Genomic DNA, 24,127 nt, shown 5'->3' with positions numbered 1-24,127 from the left:
TTTTCAGATAAATTAAGGATATGTACATGAGATCATCTCAGATTCCAGGTAGAGATGGCCAAGAGAAAATGTAGCAGAAAAGGGCCAGTATTGTTGAACAAGGGGTTAAACCTCTGCCTGTAATGTTAGCCAGTTTGAATTCTAGCTGTTCTGCATCTGATCCAGCTCCCTGCTAATGCATCTAGGAAGTAAGCAGTAAATGGCCCAAGTCCTTGAACCTTACCACCACTGTGGGAGACCCAGATGGAGTTCCTGGCTCCTGGCTTCAACATGGTGCAACCCTGGTTGTTGTGACTATTTGGGGAGTGAACCAGCACAAGGAAGATATTTCTCTCTTTCTCTCTCTCAAATGAATAAATAAATTTCTTTTAAAAAAGGAAGAAAGAAAATAGAGAAGATAATAGAATTATTGCAGCTATAAGCCAAGGAACACCTGAATCTAGAAGAAGGGATTCTCCCTTGGTACCTTTGGAGGGCAGGCAGCCTGAGCAACACCTTGTTTTGAAACTTCTGACCTCTAGAACTGTGAGAGAGTAACTTTTAATTGTTTTATGCTGCCAAATTTGTGGTGATTTGTTATAAAACTCAAGGAAACCAATGCAAAGCACATACAAATATATTTTTTAAAGCTTTATATTACCTGAAATCACAAAAGTTAGTGGCTTAAAACAATATTTCACAGTTTCTAGTAGCTAGAAATTTGGGAATTGTTAAACTGGGTGCTTCTGGCTCAGGGTCTCCCATGAGGTTGCAGTCAAGACGTTGTTCAGTCTTCTGAAGGCTTGACTATGGTATTGGAGGTTCTGCTTTCAAGACTGCTCATTCACAAGGCTGGCAAGTTAGTGCAGGCTGTTGGCAGGAGGTCTGAGTTCTTTGCCACTGGACTTGTTTGAGTGTTCTCTTAACATGGTGGTTGATTTCTGCCAGAGAGAGTGAGCCAAGAAAGAGCAAAGTGGAGGCTGTACCATCTTTTATGATCCTAGCCCTAGAAGTCACACATCAATTCCTCAGTATTCTATTAGTTGTACAGGTCATTACTACTTATTTGTAAGGGAACCATAGAGGGAATGAATACCAGGAGGTCAAGATCCTTGAGACCTATCTTGGAGACTGGCTAGCATAAATCCCAAAATTTTCTGGGTATTTCCAGAGACAAAATATTTTCTACACAGTCATCTGAACATCTATATCTGGAGCCACAGTATTAATCAAATACTCTTTGAAGTGAAAGACTTCAAATACTACAAGTTATTCAAATATTTAGTTATGTTTACTTTCATACTCTGAGCTGAACCATATGAAATTTGCTATATTTGTGGGTGATAAAATTATCTAATATCAGCAATTTCATATTTTCAAGCTAATGTATAAAGATGGGATTATAAATTAAGACATATTATGTAATTAAAAAAAAAAAACACTTACTTATTTACTTGAGAGGTAGAGTTACAGAGAGGGGGAGAGACAGAGAGAAAGGTCTTCCATTTGCTGGTTCACTCCCAAAACGGCAACAATGGCTGGAGCTGGGTCAATCCAAAGCCAGGCACCAGGAGCTCCAGGTCTCCATGTGGGTTCAGGGGCCCCATATTCTACTGCTTCCCCAGGCCATAGCAGAGAGCTAGATCAGAAGAGGAGCAGCCAGGATATGAACTGGTACCCATATGGGAAGCCGACGCCACAGGCAGAGGCTTAGCTCACTAAGTCACAGCACAAGCCCCTAGGTAAATTTTTAAGAAGTTATAAATATATGGGCAGGCATTGTGGTGCAGCAGCTTAAGTTGCTGCTTGCAACACCACATCCCATATCAAAGTGCCAGTTCAAGTCCTGCCTGCTCCCCTTCCAGTCCAGTTCCTTGCTAATGTTCCTGGGAAGCAGTGGATAATGCCTTAAGTACTTGAGTTCTTGCACCCATTGTCAGGAATGAAGTTTCTGACTCCTGACTTCAGCCTGGCCCAGCCCTACCTGTTATGACTATTTTGGGGAGTAGTAGTTGGAAGACCTCTTTCTGTCACTTTCCCTTTCAAATAAATAAATAAATATTTTTTAAATGTTGTAAATATAAAAATACTTTTCTTTCAAAGGATTAGTTAATTCAAATTTTAAATGAAATAGGATAAACTATCCCTCGCACTCTGGTTATTTGAAATGTCCCTGTAGTTTTGATGTTTCCATGAAGTTCAGTCCAGGAGCCAAAGGATATGTGACAGACGCTCTGAGAGGACAACGAATCAGTAATTGACCATCCCTGGGATCAACTTCCCTCATCTATAAGTGAAGAAATTGGAGTAGGTGACACCTAAATAGTGCTAAAAAGTTTTAGCATATCGGCTCACTAGGCTAATCCTCCACCCGCAGCACCAGCACACTGGGTTCTAGTCCAGGTCAGGGTGCCGGATTCTGTCCCGGTTGCCCCTCTTCCAGTCCAGCTCTCTGCTGTGGCCCAGGAGTGCAGTGGTGGATGGCCCAAGTGCTTGGGCCCTGCACCCGCATGGGAGACCAGGAAAAGCACCTGGCTCCTGGCTTTGGATCAGCACCGTGCGCCGGCTGCAACACGCTGGCAGTGGCGGCCACTGGAGGGTGAACCAACAGAAAAAGGAAGACCTTTCTCTCTGTCTCTCTCTCTCACTGTCCACTCTGCCTGTCAAAAAAAAAAAAAAAAAAAGTTTAGCATATGCTTATATACAACATATGAGCCTTAGCAATTCCTTTCTTAAACTAATTGTAAAAACTGCATACCTAGTTGAGATCTATGAAATTCTCTTCAACTTAATACTTATTTATTAATGTATACATCGATAACTAAACTCAGGGTACCTAATTTTTATCAGTAGTCCAGGGAGTCTCCTCTTCTTCTCAGTTCTCTCGAAAGCATAGGCTGCCCTTCAGTAAACCAATTTACTTAATTTGATTTGCTATATTTGACAACATTTTTTGGGTCCACATATTTTTTCTTGTGCCAAGTACTGCATTTTTCATTTCCTACTGAATGAGGACAAACTGTACATCCCCTGCCGTGTCCAGGGCAGAGTTGGCTAAATGTCAACTATGTTAATTGGTATAGAGAAAACAGCAGCCCTATTTTTATCTGATTAAAAATCCCCACAAACATTCTCCTCTAAACTAAAGCTATGTCAGTACAAAGTGATTTAATTATAATATAATATAAAGTTTGGCAGATGTGTCTCTCTTGCCATTATTTTACTGTAGCATGCAGAAATGTTGTTTCCTGGAATCTTCCAGCATCTGAAATTTTAGTTCTACTTTTAGAGAATTAGAATTCAGCACTCTAAACTTTCTCTGGATTGCCAATTGGAATGAAATATCTTTGTTGTGAAATGATATGTTTAAACAAAAGATTTACTTAATAATCTATATAAAGTTACCTAAAGGATAGTTTGAAATATTTTATTCAACTGTTAAAATGTCTACACCTTAAAAATTGCCCCAGGATGGGCAGATTATGTAATGTAATTGCTTTAGTTAATTGGGGTGTGGGAGGTGTGGGTGTGAAAGAGTAAAAGGTAATGAACTTTGATAAATTTATATGAGCAATAACAAGGTACCAGGGAAAACTTAATTTATCAGAGAGTGACTGTATCTTTAGAGTTGTTTCAAAATTGTATGCTGCCTCTTTAATGTTGGGATTTCCCAGGACTCTGTCTTTAGATCACTCCCAGGTTAACTTCATGCATTCCATGCTTTCACCAACTACTTGAATATCCATATTGTTTGGGTTATATATTTAACTCACTAAAAGCCATATTAATATCCTTTGGTAAATTGGACTGCTCTCTTCAGGTATCTCATGAGCAATGATGAGCAATGCAAAATCACCATGTCCAGGATGTCTGGCTTCCATTCTAGCATGTAAGTAGCTTAAAAGTAACCCCATTCCATCTAATAGGTAAAAAAGCTGAGCATACAGAAAAATCAACATTTCCTAGGTCTGTCATAAAATGAGGTCACAGGGCAAACCACTGCCCCAAAATTGAAGAGACAAATAAGCAGACAGGGATTCACAACTTACCAAAGCAGAAACTCACAAATAAAAACCTTGGCAGGAACTAGTACAAACATAGAGAAACCTGAACTGTACACTATGGTTTGGATATGGTTTGTACCATAAAAACTCACGCTAACGCTTAATTCAGTGTAGCAGTATTGGGAAGTGGGACCTAGTGGAGGATGTTTGAGTTTCATGGGGGTAGAACTGTCATGAATAGATTAATGTCTTTCTCTGGTGACTTCTTGCTCTAGTAGGACTGGATCAGTTATGTGAGAGCAGGTTATTATAAAGGCTACCTCTTTGTGTTCTCTCCCTTTCACACGTTCCTGCTTGCCCTTCCACTTTTTGCCGTGATTTGAAACAGCAGAAGGACCTTGCTAGATGCAGCTACCTGATCTTAAACTTTCCAGCCTCCAGAACTGTGAGCTAAATAAATCCTTTTCTTTATAAAATATCTAGTTTCAGGTATTCTGGTGTAGCAATAGAAATGCAGTAAGATATTATAACTGATGAACAGTTAGAGGCTCAGTGTGGACAAATGTGAGTTAGAAACCTTCAGGAAGGCCAGCACCATGGCTCACTAGGCTAATCCTCCACCTGCGGCGCCGGCACCCCTTGGTTCTAGTCTAGGTTGGGGCGCCGGTCCTGTCCCGGTTGCTCCTCTTCCAGTCCAGCTCTCTGCTGTGGCCCAGGAAGGCAGTGGAGGATGGCCCAAGTCCTTGGGCCCTGCACCCGCATGGGAGACCAGGAGGAAGCACCTTGCTCCTGGCTTTGGATCGGCATGGCGCTCTGGCTGTAGCGGCCATTTGGGGCGTGAACCAACGGAAGGAAGACCTTTCTCTGTCTCTCTCTCTCTCTCTCATTGTCTAACTCTGTCCAAAAAAAAAAAAAAAAAAAAAAAAAAAGAAAGAAAGAAAGAAAGAAAGAAAAAGAAACCTTCAGGAAAAAATATTTTATCAGAGTGGGGATGGTTTCTTACACCGGTAATCAATTCTCCAACTCTCTAGATACCAACCAGTGTCCAACATTCTATTCTGACAGTAACTAAATGGAGTTATTGTCAGACTTCACAGGTTTAAAGGCTCAATCCTACAAGAGTGCCCCCAGTTAAGATGCCAATCACCAGTTCCTATCCATCCATATTTCTGATTGATCATAAATCTTGGGTTCTCAGGATTCCTCCTCAGTTTCAATAATTTGATCGAATATCTCATTACTCAGACAAGTACTTACTTATACTGCTTTATAAATGGTCAGCAGATGAAAAAGTAAATTGGGCAAGGTCTGGAGGGATCTTGAGCTCAGAAGCTTCTGTCTCCATGAAATTGGCATGCCCACCATTCCAGCATATGGATACATTCACCAATTTGGGAGCTCTCTGAATGTCATTATTCAAGATTTTTATAGAACTCATTCTCCAGGTCTCCCAATCCCTTCCCAGAAATTGATGGGTGGGACTGAAAGTTCCAACCCTCTAATCATTTTTGTGTTTCTTGTCACCAACACAATACTGAGGCCATCCAGGGCCCCCACTCTAAGGAAGTACATTAGCATTAACACAGATGTGATTGAAATGGGCTCATTATAAGTAACAAAATGCACATCTATTGTTCAGGAAATTCCAAGAGTTTTTAGGAACTCTATGTAAGGAGACATGAACAAAAACCAAAATATTTTTACATTATACCACAAGCACCTAACCTGCTGGAGTTTTATCAGAACCTAATCTATCTAGGGCAAGGGAAATACACACCTCCAGCTGCCTCTAGCCTAATAAATGAGAAGTAGAGAAATATTGGTGAATTTCACATTCCGGGGACACAGACTTGCCAAAAGATTGATATGTAAAGAAGGCTTTAAATCATCCAAAACCTTACCACTGTATCAATAAAAAAAAAAAAAAAACCTATTTACTGGAATTTCTCTCATTCAGTTCATCATGTTGGGATTTCAACAAACTAGTAGTATACAATGAATACCAAAGGGCAAAAAACATAGTTCAAAGAAAATGAAGAAGAATGAGAATCAGAGTCAGATTTTGGAATTATCAGACTGGGAATTGAAACACCTATGATTCATATGCTAAAGGACCTAATGTAAAAAGGAGACATTCAAGAACAAATGGAAAATCTAAGCTGAGAGATGGAAATTCTAACAAAGAATTAGAAAGAAATGCTGGACATAAAAAACTCCACAACAGAAATGAAGAACGCTGTCAATGGGCTGTTAAGTAGTCTGATTTCAACTAAGGAAAGCCTCTCTGAGCTTAAGGATATGACAAAGAAAACTTTAAGAAATGAAAGAGAGGAAAAATAAGAAAACAAAAACAGACCAGAACATATTTAAGAACTATGGGACAATTACAAAAGTATAATGTACATATAATAAGAATATCAGAGGAGAGAAAAGAGAAAAAGGAAATGATTTGAAGCAAGAACAATTGAGAATTTCTCCAAATTAATACTAAACATGAAACCATATCCAGGAAGCTGAGAGAATTTCAAGCAGGATATATGAATTCCATAAAACTTAACCCACACATATAATATTCAAGCTAAAAAAAAAAAGGAAAAAGCTTGTATGAAAACAGGGGGAAAAATCTTACCTATAGAAGAATAAATATAAAAAGTTACTCCAGAAATTGTGTAATCAAGAAGAAATTGGAGTGAAATATTTAAAGAATTATTGAAAGAAAAAAAAAATCCACCAGCCTAGAATTCTACACCCTGCAAAATTAAAGGATAAATAAAGATGTTCTCAAACAAAATTGAAAGCATTTGGGGCTGGGGCTGTGGCATAGTGGGTAAAGCCGCCGCCTGCAGTGCCAGCATCCCGTATTGAGTCCCAGTTGCTCCACTTCCAGTCTAGCTCTCTACTATGGCCTGAGAAAGCAGTAGAAAATGGCCCAAGCACTTGGGTCCCTGTACCCCTGTGGGAGACCCGGAAGAAGCTCCTGGCTCCTGGCTTAGGCCATTGTGGTCAATTGGGGAGTGAACCATCAGATGGAAGACCTCTCTCTCTGTCTCTCCTCTCTCTGTGTAACTCTGACTTTCAAGTAAATAAATACATCTTTAAAAACAAATAAAGGGATGGCAAAAGATACTCAGCATTGTGGCATAGCCAGTTAAGCCACTGCTGCAAAGCCAGTATCCCACGTGGGTGCCAGTTTGAGTCTCGGCTCCTCCACTTCTGTTCTAGTTCCCTGCTGGTATGCTGAGGAAAATAGCAGAGGATAGCCTGAGTTCTTGGGGCCCTGCACCCAGGTAGGAGACTTGGAAGAGTCTCTTATCTCCTGGCTTCAGCCTGGCCCAGCCCTTGCTGTTGTGGCCATTTGGGGAGTAAACCAGCAGATGGAAGATCCCTCTGTCTCCCCCTCTCTGTCTCTGTAAATAAATAAATAAATGAATCTCTCTTTTTAAAAGCAGGAATAACTATATTAATTTCAGGCAGAGAAGCATTCCATTTTTTGAGAGGAGGAGGAGATGACCTTTATTGAGCTTATCCAGCTGAGTGGAGATAATGTCTGTACAAAATCAAATGTTTGTTACTATAACTACTGCATCATAATTAAATTTGAAGCAGTTTTTAAAAAAGACAATCAAAACCTACTAATTCAGAATCATTAGCTTCTTTGAGGCCACAGTAATACTAAAATATGGTTAAGACTTGAATGCAGAAATTTGGTTGGCTGGAAAGCTAATTAAAGTTCCAACTTCCTCATATAGAATTACAAAAAGGCAAAATTGTGTTTTTCATAGAGGTAGAGTCCACTGGAATCACCAACACTGGACAGATATTAGAGTACTTAGAGTCCTGAATAACAAGGAATCCAAGCATCCTTTAGACAATCTTCTGTTGTCCTTTCTTCCCAATCAGAGACTTGTGGAATGACACCACCAGCACAATTGTAGCCTTGATTGGACAGTCCAAACTCTTCATCTCCACAAATAGCAAGTTGCAAATGAGGAGGGGTAATATGCTTTACCTTTAAGTCACTTGATGCATTTCCTGCCAGTTCAAGTACCTCTGTGGTGAGGTATTCCAGGATGGCTGCACTGTACACAGCGGTAGTCGCACCCACACGTCCATGGCTGGGCCTCCTAGATTTCAGGTGTCAGTCAGTGAATGCGGCCCAACGGGAACTGCAAGCCTGCTCACTGCATATGTACTGGCCTTTGCAGAGTCCTTCCCAGCCTCACCTCCAGCCATTTCAAATTCTGCTGAAGCTCAAACAAGCAAGGCAGAGAAAGGCTAATCAGACACATAGTGAGGTCCTACCACCTACACTTTGTCTCACCACGATTCAAACTGCCTGAGCAGCATTCTGAAAAAAGGAATTATTAGAGATAAATAAGAGCACTACATAATGATAAAGTAGTCAGTATTCCAAGAAGACACAACAATCTTTAGTGTGTTACTAACAATAGAGCATCAAAATATGTAAGGCAAAAATTGATAGAACTGTAAGAAAAAAAAAAGAGGACTGTTTTGTTATACTTGGAGATTACAACACCCTTGTATTAGGAACAGCAGACAGAAAATCAGAAAGGAATTTAACAGCATCATCCATCAACAGTATATGATTGGCATCTATAGTGTACCTTATCCAACAACAGCAAATTATATATCCTTCTGAAACTCATATGAAATATTCATCAAGATAGACCAAATTCTGGGCAATGAGATACAACTTCACAAATTGAAATCACACAGTGTCTGCTCTCAGACTGCAATGGAGCTAAACTGGAAATCAAATGAGGAAGATAGCTATATAATCCCCAAATACTTAGATATTAGACAACATCTAGATAGTACATGCATCAAAGAAATTTCAAGAGAAATTTAAGATATTAAAACTAAATGCAAATGAAAATACAAGTTACCAAAACCTGTAGGATGAAGCAAATATAGTACTTGGAGGGAAACTGATAGCATTGAATATTTAACTTAAATAAGATGAAATATCTAAAATCAAAAAGTTCCCATCTTATAGAAGTAGAAAAACAAGAGCTAATTAAATCCAAAGTAAATGGTAGAAAATAAATTAGAGCAGAAACCAATAAAATGGAAAATGGAAAATGAGCAGAGAAAATCAAGAAAACCAAAAGCTGGTTTTTTGAAAAGATCAATAAAATCAATAAACCTCCAGCCAGGCTAGCTAAGGAAAAAAGAAGACATAAATTACTAATATCATAAATAAAAAATGGGATATAATTAGTGATCACATGGATATTAAAAGGTTAATAAAGAAATAGTATAAACAACTCTACACTTAGAAATTGGATACTCTAGATGAAATGGACTAATTCCTTGAAAGACAGTCTGCCAGAACTCATGTAAGAAGAAATAGCGGCTGGCGCCGCGGCTCAATAGGCTAATACTCCGCCTTGTGGCGCCGGCACACCGGGTTCTAGTCCCAGTCAGGGAGCCGGATTCTGTCCCGGTTGCCCCTCTTCCAGTCCAGCTCTCTGCTGTGGCCTGGGAGTGCAGTGGAGGATGGCCCAAGTGCTTGGGCCCTGCACCCCATGGGAGACCAGGAGAAGCACCTGGCTCCTGGCTTCGGATCAGCGCGGTGCGCCGGCCGCAGCACGCCGGCCGCAGCGGCCATTGGAGGGTGAACCAATGGCAAAGGAAGACCTTTCTCTCTGTCTCTCTCTCTCACTGTCCACTCTGCCTGTCAAAAATTTAAAAAGAAGAAGAAGAAGAAGAAGAAGAAGAAGAAGAAATAGCTATATTAAGGCCTAGATTTATTAAAGAAATCATATCAGGATTAGTGACTTCCCAAACAGGAAGCACCAGTGTCATGTGGATTCATTGGTGAATTTTAACAAACATTTATGGGGCTGGTGCTGTAGCACAGCAGGTAAAGTCGCTGCCTGTTGTGCTAGCATCCCATATGGGCACCAGTTTGAGACCTGGCTGCTCCACTTCTGATCCAGCTCTCTGCTACAGCCTGGGAAAGCAGTGAAAGAAGGCCCAAGTGGTTGGGCCCCTGCACCCAGAAGAAGCTCCTGGCTCCTGGCTTCAGATCTGCCCAGCTCTGGCCGTTGCGGCCATCTGGGGAGTGAACCAATAGATGGAAGGCTTCTCTCTCTCTTCCTCTCTGTAACTCTACCATTTAAATAAATAAATAAATCTTAAAAAGAAAAAAAACATTTAAGGAAGAAATTATACCAATTCTCTATAATCTCTTCAGAAGATAGCGGAGGAAATCCTTCCTAATTCAATGTATGAGGCCAATGTTATCCTAATACTGAAACCAGACAAAGACATTACAAGAAAACTATAGACCAATATCTTTCATGAACAAAAATGCAACCCCACACACAATATCAGCAAATGGAATCCAACTGTGGAAAATTAGAATTATACTAATGACTAAGTGAGATTTTTCCCAGGTATCCAATTTTTGAAAATCAGTTGATGGACCATATAAACAGACTGAAGAAGAAAAAAATCACATTATCATATTAATGGATACAGAAAAAGCAACACCCATTCATGATTAAAACTCTCAGGAAACTAAGAATAGAAAAGGATGTTCTCAGGTTGATAAAGAAAAATTTAAAAAATTATATTGCTTACATCATGTGATATGGGTGAAAAATTCAAAAGTATTTCCACTAAGATCACAAATAAGGATAATCACTATTTTTCATGATAATAGAAGTCCTAGCTAATGCAGTAAGACAGAAAAAAAGAAATAAAAAGAAATAAGTTATATACTTGTGAAGGAAGAAATCAAACTGGCTGTGTTTGCAGATGATATGACAGTTAACGTAGAAAAGGCAAAAGAACTGATAAAAAAAAAAAAAGAAAAAAATCTACCAAGAATTGATAAGCTGTTATAGTAAGATTGCAGGATACAATGTTAATATATAAAAGTTAATCACTTTCCCATAGACCAAGAATAAACAAATAGAATTTGAAATTTAAAACATTATCATTTATATTAGCAGTGCCCCAAAATGTACGATTTCTAACAAAATACATACACAGTTTTGGAGGTTGAGAATTCAAAGATCAAGGCACTGGCAGATTCAGTGTCTGGTGAAGACTGTTTTTTGGTTCACAGAGTGCTTGTTATTTCACTATGTCTTCACATAGCAGAAAGGAGAAAGCTAATTCAACTCATGAGGACTCTATTCTCTGGACCTAATCACTTCCCCAAGGCCCCATCTCTTTGGGAGTTAAGATTTCAACATATTAGTTTTGGGGAGACATAAACATTCAAACCACAGCAAAACTAAATATTAAAACAAAACGATACAACTTCTAGAAGATAATATTGGAGAAAACCCAGATGACCTGAGCTATGGTGATTACTTTTTTAGATTCAACACGACAGGCATTCATTATCTATGAAAGAAAGAATCGTTGTTTTGTTCTTAATTAAATTTAAAGAGCCTTTGCTATGTTAAAGAAAACGTTAAATAGAAGAAGGCAAGACATAGACTGGGAGAAAATATGTGCAAAACATATCTGATAAGAGACTGTTATGTAAAATATACAAAGAACTCCTAAAAATTAACAATAAGAAAATGAACAGCCCAATTTTAAAAACAGGCAAAAGATCTGAACAGACACCTCACCAAAGAACACAAACATGAAAAGATGTTCAACTTCACATGTCATTGAGGAATTGCAAACTAAAACACAAATGAGATACCCTTATGTATCAATTAGAATGGCCCAAATCCAAAACACTGACAACACCAAATGCTGGCAAAATGAAGAATAATAGAAACTCTTGTTCATTACTGATAGTAATGAACAAGAGTTTCTATTATTCTTCATTACTGATAGTAATGAACATTCTTCATTACTGATAGTAATGAACAAGTCCTTTAGAAGATAATCTGGGAGTTTCTCATAAAATTAAACTGATTCTTACCATATATTCTAGCTGCCATACTCTTTGGTTTTTACCTAAATGGTTTGAAAACTTATGCCAATGAAAAACATACACTGAGATGTTTATAGCAGCTTTATTTATAATTGTCCAAACTTGGAAGAAGTTAATATGTCCTTCAGTAGATGGAAGGATAATTAAACTGGTTCAACTACACAATGGAATAGTATTTAGCACTACAAAGAAATGAATATCAAGTCAAGAAGAGACATAGAGGAATCTGCATATTGCTAAATGAAAGAAGCCAATCTGAAAACAATTGCTAATCCATGCTATTTCCGTACTCAAAATCTTTCAGTGTTTCTCCTTTCCAATGTTTCTGCCTTTAGGACAGTAGCTAGACTCTGTAAGTGGCATAAAAGGTCATTTATGGGGCCAGCGCTATGGCATAGCAGGTAAAGCTGCTCTCTGAGGTGCTGGCATCCCATATAAGGGTCAGTTCAAGACCCAGCCACTCCACTTCTGATCCAGCTCTCTAAATGGCCTGGGAAAACAGTGGTAGATAGCCTAAGTCCTTGGACCCCTGCACCCGTTTGGGAAACCTGGAAGAAGCTCCTGGCTCCTGGCTCCTGGCTTCGGATCGGCCCAGCTCCAGCCATTGTGGCCTTTTGGGGAGTGAAACAGCAGATGGAAGATAATAGTGCGCTCGCTCTCTCTCTCTCTCTCTCTCTCTCTGCCTCTGCCCTCTGTAACTCTTTCAAATAAATAAATCTTTTTTTTTTTAAAGGTCATTTATGACCTGGCTGCTATCTCCCAACTTCATCTGCCCTTCTTCTCCATTCACCCAGTTGTTTAATCCAAAATCCTAGGAGTAATCCTTGTATTGTCTCTGTTTTTTGTTTTGTTTTTTCTGAGAGAGAGACAGAGAGAAAGGTCTTCCTTCTCTTGATTCACTCCCCTAATGGCCGCCACGGCCAGCGCTGTGCTGATCCGAAGCCAGGAGCTAGGTGCTTCCTCCCAGTCTCCCATGCGGGTGCAGGGGCCCAAGCACTTGGGCCATCCTCCACTGCCTTCCCGGGCCACAGCAGAGAGCTGGACTGGAAGAGGAGCAACCGGGACTAGTACCCGGCGCCCCAACTGGGACTAGAACCCAGTGTGCCGGCGCTGCAGGCGGAGGATTAGCCTATTGAGCTGTGGTGCCGGCCGGACAGGCACTTTTGACTCACTAATGATAACCTGATTTGCTTTTCAGACCTAGAACAGTATCCAACATATATGAGGAGTCTTCAGAAAGTTCATGGAAAATGTGCATTATCTTTTCATTCCACTTTCTATGAGCTTTTTGAAGTACCCTCAAAGCTGATCAATAACTACAGTACTTACTGATTGAATGAATGCAAGTCCCTCCTCCCCCCAACACATAAGGCTCCAGCCACATATAACAAATTGCAGTTCTCAAATGGCTTATTTTTTTGTATATGTGAGTTCCTCGGCTTGGAACAAAATCCCCAATGATTCAATCAATGCTCAGCTTTAGTGTCTGTGCCCCTGAGAAACTTTCACTGGTTCCTCCAAGCAGAATTGGGTATCTCTTTTCTTTATTCATATAATACTCAAAGCAATACCTCTATGATAGTACCTTATACAGACTGTTAATATTTGTCTAATTCATCTTTGTATCCTAAGACTCTAGCAGAATGCTTTGGCCACAGTGAATTTATAAATGTTTGTTGATTTATCTCATTGATTGAACGACAACCACGTGTCAAGCGTTGTACTAGTTTTTGTGTGTGCATTAATTGGACATATTAGGAAATCTGTATTATTTATATGACAAAAACCTTGCCCAAAATTTCAAACCTAATTTCAGACCTAAGCACATCTTTAAATCTGGTGCTTCTCCAATTCTCTCAAATAAATTTATGAATCTCCTTCATTTTATTGATAGCTATTGGTTAAAATCCAACATCTTAATTTTAATAGCAGCATTAAACCTCTGTTGCTTAATTTAATGTTGCATGTTCTAATACATTTTTATTTGATTCAACCTCTTAGGTTACAAAGAAAAATGGACCCCAGATACCTTAACATCACATATATCCTATTTTTATTCTGTTTGATAATTAAAGAGCTTATGTTGATGATTCAGGGCCGTTTGCTTAATCTTCCCTTTTACGGAAGGGTTGTATGTAACAACCAGCTTCCACAGTATCTCCGAACAGCTATACAAGTTCCAAATGCATTGTAATTCATGTTGAAACTGTAAAATTAATAAATCTGAGAAAAAGGGAAATGTGGCAGAAGTGAGTTAAAGATAGTGAGATAGCTTCAATATGTGAAAAAATCTGGAAGTTACCCTGATTACTATTTTTGCAGCCATGCTATAGAAGCAATAAAGGGCTATATGGAACTTTCATAAAATTTTCAGAATTACATGAAATAGCTTCATAAGGCACTCAAACAGTGAGAGCCCAGGCTCTTAAATCAGACAGACTTGAAATCTAATAATAATTTCCCCACCTATTAGTTGAGCAAACTTAACTTTTCCCAAGCCTCAATTCCTCTATCAGTGAAACAAGAAGAAAAATGTTAAACAGGGTAGCTAATTTCTGTAACAAATGGCATCAAAATTTCAAAGGCATAATTCAATAAAGCAAATAAAATCTAACACATGTGTTTCCGGTCATGCAGTTTTCCATAGCATTCCTCCAGGGATTCATTTGTGACCCCAGGCTTCTTCAATTTTGTGGTTTTGACCTTCTCCACGTACTTTGAAGTCTTTATTCAGCTGATAGGTAGGGAAAGAAAGAGAACTGGAGACATATGTGGGAGGTTCTCTAGGCCAAGCTATAAATGGCTTTCATCATTTCTGTCCACATTCTCTTGGACAGAAATTAATCACATGACCCTAACTGCAAGAGAGGCTGGGAAACAGTCTAACTGTGTGTTCCGTGGAAAAAGGAAACAAATTTTGGTGAACACAAAGCTGTCTCTGCCACTTAAGGTCGTGATGTTTTTGGGTATAACTGAGATAATGCATGAAATATGCTTAGCACAGGGTAAATAATCAACAGTTACATTTTTTGGTTACTTTTATCAGAAGTATGTATGCTAAAAGCCTGAGTAAAGTTCCCACAGTTGTAAATGGAGTATTTGGATGAGTTGTAGCAAGAAAACTAGCTACAAAGAAAAGTCCTTAACTTTTAGTAAGGTTATGATTTTTTTTGTTGATTTGACAGCATCAAGAAATGTAAACATAGGTGAGGGGGAAGAGATTGTCAGGTGTTCATATCCCTTTAGTTAACAAAACATCAAAAATTTGTAAGCAGGGAACTGGTGGATTCTCTGGATTCAGGAATGAGTTTAAGTGAAAAAAATGAGTAAAACTTCTAATATCTCTTCTTCCATATTCTTTTTCTCTCTCACTTCCTTACTTTAAGTCATAGACATTGTCAGTGTTCCTCAAGTGCAGCATACTTTTTTCACCTTACTTATTTTCTCTGCTGTTGCTATTTAAAGACTTACAGATCTATAAGAACAAGATGTTATGTTTGTCTTGCACATTATTACATTTTAGCGTACAGTAGAACCTTGCATACAGGCAACAATTATTTGTTGAATAAATGTAATCTACATTGGCAGTTACTGTAAATATGGGTTAAAGGTTCTGGGTAGAATAACGTAAAGAGAATGAGTTTTTTCATGTTGAGTCTGCTACTTAGTATTTGGGATTCTGGGAAATTATCTACCTTTTAGGACTTGTTTCCCTGTACTAAATGGCAAAATTCTTTTTGGAGTTATTGTAATGAGAATTAAAACTTTAAAAATTCTGTAATATTAGCACATAGGAGACATTCCAAAAACTGTTGTTCCTTCATCCTACACCCCGTGCCTTTCTGCAAAAATCCCTTTTAGTTGGGAGAGTGAAAGAAATACCATGTGCTATTCAAGTTTTTTTTGTTTTTGTTTTTGGTCTGTTAATTTGCAATTAAAGCAAATAGACCTTAATGTTGGTGATCAAAGTTGAAAACTGATTAGTTCCCAAAGGACTAATGGATTCACTGTTTGAAAAGTATTCAGCACCTAAAATGGTGCCTAACACATAGTAGATGTTCAGTATTTATTTTTTGAAAGAGTGAATTAGTTAATCAAATACTGAATGAGGATGATACTCCAGACAGATAATTATGGGATGATCATGTTATATGTGTACAAAAGTGGGCAGATTTTTATTAAATGAGTAGTTTGATCCAAATGTTTCCAAATGGGTGCATTCAGATAAATGATTTCAAAGTGTTTTCATTCATTCATTTAACCCATTCTATTGTGTGTCTCTAGTGTGCACTAGCCATAACGCTGGCATGATGGATAACTCTCCTCCCCATGTTAGTACAAGAAATAAATCACCATAAAAATAAGATAACAGAAGTATGTACACAAAAGGAAGTCACTGCTTCTCCATTCACTGGTATGTGAAAAGTATGGTACATCATATGATATTGGCTGGGTGCATGTGAGGAGTTGGAAAGAGAGGAGGCTCAGCAGGCAGTAATTAGGTAGGGCTAGATCCCCAAGAGTCTTATATGCCAGCCTGAGAGTTCCGAATTTCATCCTTTTGGGCAGTGAAGGGGCAGTTAACTAAACTGATATGAACACCTGTCTTACTTCATTTTCTTCTGCTTTAACAGAATACTATAGACTGAATAACTTTTAATGAAGACAAACTTATAGGTTCATGGTGCTGGAACCTAGGAAGTACAAGACCGGGTGCTGACATCTGGTGAGGGCCTTCTTGCTTCATCACTCATGACAGAAGGACAAAGAGAGGATGGAAAACATTGAGCTTGCAACCTCAAACTCTTCTATAATCAGTGGAATACTCATGACTTAAATACCTTCCAATCTAGTTCCCAAACGTGTTGCATTGGTTATTAAATTCCCAACACATTAATGGGGTGTACATTTTGGGGACACATTTAAACCACGGAAGAGTCACTGGAGGATTTTAATGCAAAGAAAAGATAAACACATTTTAGGTTCAGAAGATCTGGCTTGGAGGGTAGGGGTATGAGACAGAGATATTGGCTAAGAAGTTACTAGAATAGTCCAGGTACAAAAGAGCTCATCTAGGCTGACACTAAGGCAATAACAGTGGTGTTAAAGAGAAGATGAGTCTGTCATATTTTAGAAGATTAGGTAAGATCAGGGAAATAAGACAGTGGGAAAGCTCAAAATGAATTACAGTTTTCTGACTGGGGCATCTAGGCAGGTGGTGAGGTCATTAATGGAAAGAAGGAACAAAGAGGATTGGTGTGGATTAAGGAAGGGGGATGGTGGGCAAGGACAAGAGAAATTTAGTTTTGGTCATAGTGACTTTGAGGCGTCTATGCTATGCCAAGTAAAGATATACTGTGTTTTAAAATTTAATTTTAATTTTTCTTAAATAGATCAGGGAGACTGGAACACAGAGAAAACTTATGCATATAAGATGTCAGTAACTTCAATCCTCAAAGCAATTCTTCATTCTCTATATTTTCCCATGACTTTCAGTTCACAACCGGAGTTAGCCTCTATAATGGTCACTCATAGTTTACATATTGAGAAACTTCTAAAATACATCCTTAAGAAAAGGTGTCATGATAATTCTAATGGAAGCTAGTTTGTTCAAAGTAAACATGTCCACAATTATTTGCATACAGGTGGTTTGAAAGAATCTCCTTGGTAAAAGTAACAATGAAATATTTTCCTAGAATGTCATGCATAGTAGTGCATAAAAATGTTTCCTGCTGTGTGCTTAGTGATAAATTTTACATCTCTTCTAAGAATTAAATTTTTTGGGCTGGCCTTGTAGCCTAGAAGTTAAAGCCACTGACTTAGACACCGGCATCCCATATGGGCTCTGGTTCAATTCCCAGTTGCTCCACTTCTGATCCAGTTCCCTAATAATGCACCTGGGAAAGCAGCGGAAGATGGCCCAAGTGCTTGGACTTCTGTACCAACATGGGAGACTCAGAAAAAACTCTTGGCTCCTGGCTTTGGCTGGGTAATGAACAACTGGATAGAAAACCTCTCCCTTTGTCTCTCCCTTTCTCCCTGTCACTCTGCTTTACAGTTAAGTAAAATAAATATTTTAAAAAAGAAGAATTAAAACTTTAGCTATTTATGGTTATGAGGGGTCTTCCAAAAGTTCATGGAAAATGTGTATTGAGAAACTATACAGGGGCCAGTGCTATGGCACAGTGGGATGATCTTCCACCTGCAGCGCTGTGATCCCATATGGGTGCTGATTCTTGTCCGTGCTGCTTCTCTTCCAATCAGGCTCTCTGCTATGGCCTGGGAAGGCAGTGAAGAATGGCCCAGATGCTTGGGCTCCTGTACCCATGTGGGAGACCCAGAGGAGGCTCCTGGCTCCTGGCTTCAGATTGGCGCAGCTCCGGCTGTTGCGGCCATTTGGGGAGTGAATCAGTGGAGGAAAGACCTTTCTCTCTTACTCTCCCTCTCATTGTCTGTAACTCAACCTCTCAAATAAATAAACAAAAAAAATCTTTAAAAAAAACCCAAAAAGATAAACTATACATTAATTTCAAAAAGGTTTTACACCAAAAAAAATTTTAAAATTTCATTTTCCATTTATTAAAAACAATTTTCTCTTTATTTATTTGAGAGGCAGAGACAAAGACAGCCCCCATTTACTGATTCACTCCCTCAGTGCCTGCAGTAGCTAGGACTGGGCTGGGCCAGGCTGAGGAGAATCCTGGAACTCAATCCTGCTCTCCCTGGTCTTGGGTAGCAGACCACATGCACGACTACCTGCTCCTCTCAAAGTCTTCATTAGCAGGAAGCCGGAATTGAGAGCCAGAGCAAGGCTCTTCAATACAGCGGCATATAGGTATTCCAAGTGCCATCTTCACTGCTAGGCCAACTGCCTGCCCCTTCCACTAACTTAAAAATTTTTTGTTGTATTTTTTGTTTTTATTTATTTGAAAAGCAGAGAGAAAGAGAAAGGGGGGGGGGGGAGGATCCTTCATCCACTGATTTACTTCTCAAATGCCACAACAGCAGGGATTGTGTCAGGCAGAATCCCAGAGCCAGCAGTTCAATTCCTGTCTTCTATGTGGGTGGTAGGGACCCAAGTACTTCAGCCAGTAACCATTGCCTTCCAGGTGTGCATTAGCAGGAAGCTGGATTTGGGACCTGGGACTTGGATCCAGGCACTCTCACAGGTGGTATGGGTATTTCAAGTGTTGTCCTAACAGGGGAACCAAATGCTCCCTGCCTTCCCCCATGAACTTTTTGAGGTCCCCTTGTATACCATACTAATTTTAAAGTCCTATTGCAATTTATTAGGGCAGAGGCTCAGGCCCATCAGTAATTTATATAAGGAAACCTATATTAGAGTAGCAGTGATGGCTGACACCATATGTTGAGAACTGGGTAATTCAAGTGCCAAATGGACATGGGGCCGCAAATTGGAAACCAAACCACAGGTGCACTGCAGATGTACTGATGAGTTACAGTTTTGTGATGAAGCCTGCTGATTTAAGAATTGTAAACCAGCAAAAACCATGCTTGGTAAAAGCGTGATGCTGCAGAATTTCACCAGCTGTTGTGGGGAGAAAATTGGGGAAGAGACATTGAGGAGGTGAGACAAAGGGAATGGGAGGAGACTACAAAATTCCCGTTATGATACATAAAATGCTAGGTATCTATTAACTTTGCATGTTTTCAAAGAGTCACCAGATTGAAGCACAGGATTTTGGATTTGGCAGGCAGATGGTGTACACAGATTTTCAGAGTATGTTAGCATTCACTTGAAACTAGCAAGATTACATATGACTATCATGGTAACAACATTAACAGAGGTTTTAGAGTTTATACTTAACCCTGGGGTAAATGTGGGGCACTAGTAACATTTCCAAAGGCTTTGTTAATAGATCTGGATCTCACAGGACAGACTCTCAGGATACAATAGCTCCTCTAAAATGTCCACAGGGCAGTGTCAATGTCTTGCCATGGAAACCCGGCTGATCCAGTAAAAGACGCCAAAGGGAAGAAAGACTAAACCTGGGAAAATGGCAGGTAGTGCTGTCTGCACTCCTGGAATGAGACTTCTCCATTTACCATCTTGTCTCACTTCCTTGTATGGTCTGGACCTTTAATCACCCCATCAGTCAGCCTTGTAGGGTCAAGCTAATCGCTGTTGACATCATCCTACTACTTCCCTTTTCAAATTCCAGGGAAGCTATGTGTTTCCTGTCCTATTTGACACCCCAGAAGATGAATACTGGTCGGTTTGTATCTAAATTTAGACTGGCAGCAACGTTTTCAGGGTAGAGATAAACAAAACCAGGTGACATTTCCAAGCCTCTCAAGGAAGGCAGGGAGAAACCATTCTGGGAGAGCTTCAACACTTCCACAGCAGAGACAGGCCTGCCGGCAGGGTTTAGGAAATAGGCCGCCCGAAGCTTCTCCTTTAAGTCAGGAGGACGGCTTTGGGGGCGTCTCCGAACGAATTCACTCTGCCAGGGAAGCCCCGAGAGTCGGAACTCTAGACACCACCTTCCTCACGGGAAGCTGTGCAGGCAGCTGCACCTCCTCTTTGTCAAGACGTTGGTTTCCATCACAGACACGAGGACACCCTCAGGGTGGGGTGAGAGAGGGGAGAAGCCGGCCGCCCCACTCCACCCCCTTCTGTGACCCCCCCAGCCCCGCGACCTGTTGGCAGGGAGCGTCACGTGACGCGCTGGGCCGCGCACTGCCCCCGGGCGGGCCTCCTGTTGCGCCCGCCGGGCGGGTTCCATCACGTAACGCGCGGGCGCCGCCCCGCTCTTCCCTCGCTGAGCGAGGGAGGGCGGGCGTCGAAGAGGAAAGGGAAGGAAAAGGGGGCGGGAGAAGGGAGAAGGAGGGGCGGCGCCCGAGTCACGTGACCCGGGGGCAGCCCGGAAAGCTCCGAGGAGGAGCCTGGCGCCGCCATTTTCCTGCAGCTGCCTGTCCCTCTTGCCCGGCCCGGCTCCAGCTGACCAGGGGAGGGGTGGGCTGAGCTGAGGCGGGGGCACGGGAGCGCCCGACATCGTGTCCGACCCCGCGGCTGACACGAGCCGGTTCTCTTCGGGCTGAGTGGCAGCGCGCGGCCCTGAGCCCCGCCCCAGGCCGGCAGGCGGGGAAGGAGCCGGTGGGGGTAGGGGGTGCGGTGGGGGGTGGGGACCTCCGGCGTCTGGGGGTCCCGGTCCCCGCCGGCTGCCGAGCGGGAGGGGTGGCGGAGCAGCAGCAGAGATGTCTGGCCAGAGCCTGACGGACCGAATCACCGCCGCCCAGCACAGTGTCACCGGCTCCGCCGTATCCAAGACAGTATGCAAGGCCACGACCCACGAGATCATGGGGCCCAAGAAAAAGCACCTGGACTGTGAGTGAAGCCCACTGCGCCTCCCCCACCCCCGGCGTCACCCGCGTCCTTGTCTCCTTCTCTCTCCTTACCGCCTTCAGCTGTCTCTTCCCTGCCTGCGTCGGAGTGGCACGGCCGCTCGTGTGCTCCCTGTGCTTCTATCACACCTGCCTTCATGGCCTGCGGCCGCCGGGTCTCTGGGACCGAGCCTCGGGCTGGCCACTCCCCTCCCGCTTCCTAGGGGTCCCTCACCCCGCCGACCTGCCTTCCCCTCTGGCTCCAGCAGCCTTGTGCTCTTCGTCCCAGCCGTCCCGTGCCGCCTTGTCGCCCTCGCCTGAGCGGCTCCCGGCTTGCTCCCGGTCTCGCCGGCTCATTGTTTCCCCATTAGCCGCCTTCGGGTTTCCGTAGACTGGCGGTTCGGTGGCCTCAGAGCCTCTTAGACCGCAGCTCTCACGGCTGCCTCTGGAAGGGGTTCCCACTTCCTTTACTCCACTGGCTGCTTTTTCCTTCCCAGCTTTCTCTTCCACTTCCCGGCCCCCATTTGGGTTGCCTTTTTCTGCCTCTGTTGCTTTAGTTCAGTTCTTTCAACTCGTTGTGTTTTAATTATCACATGCTACGCCCCGACTTTCATCCTGGATTACCTTTTTTCGTGGAAGTGAAAGTGAAGTTGGAAGTTGGGAGTTTTTATTTGCCTCCGGTAGAATGTAATCGTTGTATTGTTCTGGCTCTTGACTGGGGTAGGCTGTGAATGTCAGCTTTCACCCCTCGTTAAAATGCGATGTGGAAAAGATTTTGCTGGTGCTAGTGTCCATTCCTGAACTGTTAACCCTGGCGGTTTGAATTTAGAAGCTTGAGTGAGGTGTACAGTTAGATTTTAAAATGGGTTAATACACTTAGCCACGATTAATGTCTCTTTAGAAACGTTGGTAGAGAAGTGTTTGAGTGTGGAACGTGTTCATTTATGCCGATTGTCCTTTGAGGACACGGGCTTCTGCGGCGTAGTCTCTCTCCATTCACTAACTTGCGTACCATTAATAGAGCGAACTCCTCCCAACTTTTTTCAAACCTGGAAGCCACCTAGAAGCCACCTCCTTTTTCATTGCGTTATTACCTCGGGGTATAAAGCTTAGTGGATTACTCAAGCTTTGAGTCAGTAGTCAGTCTGAAATGTTTCGGGGAAAAATAGGGAAATATTCACAGCAGCAAGTTCTCCTTTTTAAAAATGACTACTGGACACATTTGCCTGTGTTGACTTTTCGTCGTACGTGAAAGTTACTTTGCTCTGCTGTTGAAGCAAGAGCGAGCATGTCCTGAAAGGGAATTCGCTGTCAGGAGTCCTGTTTTGATTTCTCATTTGGACTTTGGCCTTAAGGTTTGCACTTAAAAAAATAAAATAAAAAAGTACAAAATGTGCATTCTTCCAAGATACTTTGCTCATGAATTGTTGTTAGGACAAGTTATTGCTACAGAAAAAAACACTTTATTTGTTGTGATTTGTTCCTCTGCTGTGGGGAAGTTTTTAAAAAAATTAATACTATTGGGTTATCTGTGATATTATTGCAAACAAGTTTTTAACTGTTCGTCCTTGCCTGTTTAGAGAATATATATTCTTCAAACAGAAAATTATTTAAAATGCATCATGAAGCCATAAGATATTTGGATCATCTGGTATTTGGGGTAGACATTTCTACTGTTTACATCCCTTCAAAAGACTACTTGACTTGCCCTATGAAGTCTTATTGTTTGTACTGATATTGTATTAATTCTTTTGTTATTTTCTTGGTGCAGAGAGATGAAGAAGCTACTTGTAACTAAGTTAACTATTTTCATCTTCCCTAACTCAAAATCATAAATTATAACAAGAATGGGTAGAACTTTTAAAAAGTTTTCATGAAGGTTTGTAACTTACTTCACATGCAGCACTGATTCTTCCACACAACGCTAAAAAGAATGGAAAATTGGTTAGATGGGTTTAGAAGAGCTGTATTTGCTTGTGGTTTTACAGTTGTTATTAGTCTTTTCTCTTGTAATAGCTGTGACTGCCAATGCTAGCTGGGAGTACGTTCAGAGGAGGCTGTCTCTTTGTAGTTCTTTTTCTACCTCTGCTGTGTTTATAAGCTCCCATCTTTTGGAAACTTGAATATATATTAATGATATTAGTGTAGTGCTTGATTTTTTTTTAATACTGTGTAAAAGTTAAGGTGCCTATTTTCAGTTAGGTTTTAAAACAGTGATACCATTTTCCTTGTGTTGTTTAAAATGCCCTTTTAGTAATTTTTCACCAATGAAATAAATTTAAAGGAAGTCTGACCAGTAATAAGTGCTCTACTAAACACCTTCTTCCCACACATAGTTTAACATGCTTTGAAAAACTGAAAAGGCTTCCACAGACAGTTCTTGGAATTGACAGTGTGAACTTTAGGCCTTGATGTGGAGATCTGTCATTTCAAGTAATTTTTACTCTTTCAGGAACTTATTAACAAAGCCTAGTTCTTTTGTACCCATTAATGTCCCCAACAACTAATACCTACTTATTTGAGCCTAATGAAAGCAATTTCATTTTTAAAATGGCAACATTTAACAAAAATATGTTTAAGACTTTTGTTTTTTCTATAGCCCTTGCAGTGTGGAGGTGGTGTCTGTGTACTTCCTTGCCAAGTTCTTTCCTTATTGAGAAGTGCTAGTTATAATCTGTGAATTGCGGCTTCGTTTGTACTACATTATATACTTGTTGAAGAAAGATCCTTTTGCTTTGCTTTTAAGTGTTAGTGGGTTATAGTTTTATGTGGTATCCCTAATTTGCAAAAAGTTGTTAAAGTTGAAATGTATTTGTAAAAATAAACATGATTTTCATTTAATTTCCGCTTGTACTGGCCATAATCAGGG

General features: G+C 40.8%; 1 protein-coding gene across 10 annotated transcripts in view; it reads left to right on the top strand.

Annotated features, from left to right (window-relative positions):
- Window positions 1-21,052: 21,052 nt before the first annotated feature.
- Window positions 21,053-24,127, top strand: part of PICALM (phosphatidylinositol binding clathrin assembly protein) — a 122,497-nt gene continuing 119,422 nt past the window's right edge. For 5 of the 10 annotated variants that reach the window (XM_062196835.1, XM_062196833.1, XM_062196832.1 and 2 more), the window contains exon 1: window positions 21,056-21,262. In XM_062196835.1, the coding sequence (XP_062052819.1) occupies window positions 21,133-21,262 (130 nt within the window). In that variant the 5' untranslated portion in view covers window positions 21,056-21,132. Of the gene's footprint in view, window positions 21,263-24,127 lie in introns of all 10 variants that reach the window. The other 5 variants (XM_062196828.1, XM_062196825.1, XM_062196827.1 and 2 more) reach the window with 4 other exon arrangements.

Source organism: Lepus europaeus, chromosome 7 (assembly GCF_033115175.1).
Source record: "Lepus europaeus isolate LE1 chromosome 7, mLepTim1.pri, whole genome shotgun sequence".
NCBI classification, from domain to species: domain Eukaryota; kingdom Metazoa; phylum Chordata; class Mammalia; order Lagomorpha; family Leporidae; genus Lepus; species Lepus europaeus.
Note: the sequence above shows the minus strand (reverse complement) of the source record. Positions and strands in the feature narration are given on the sequence as shown.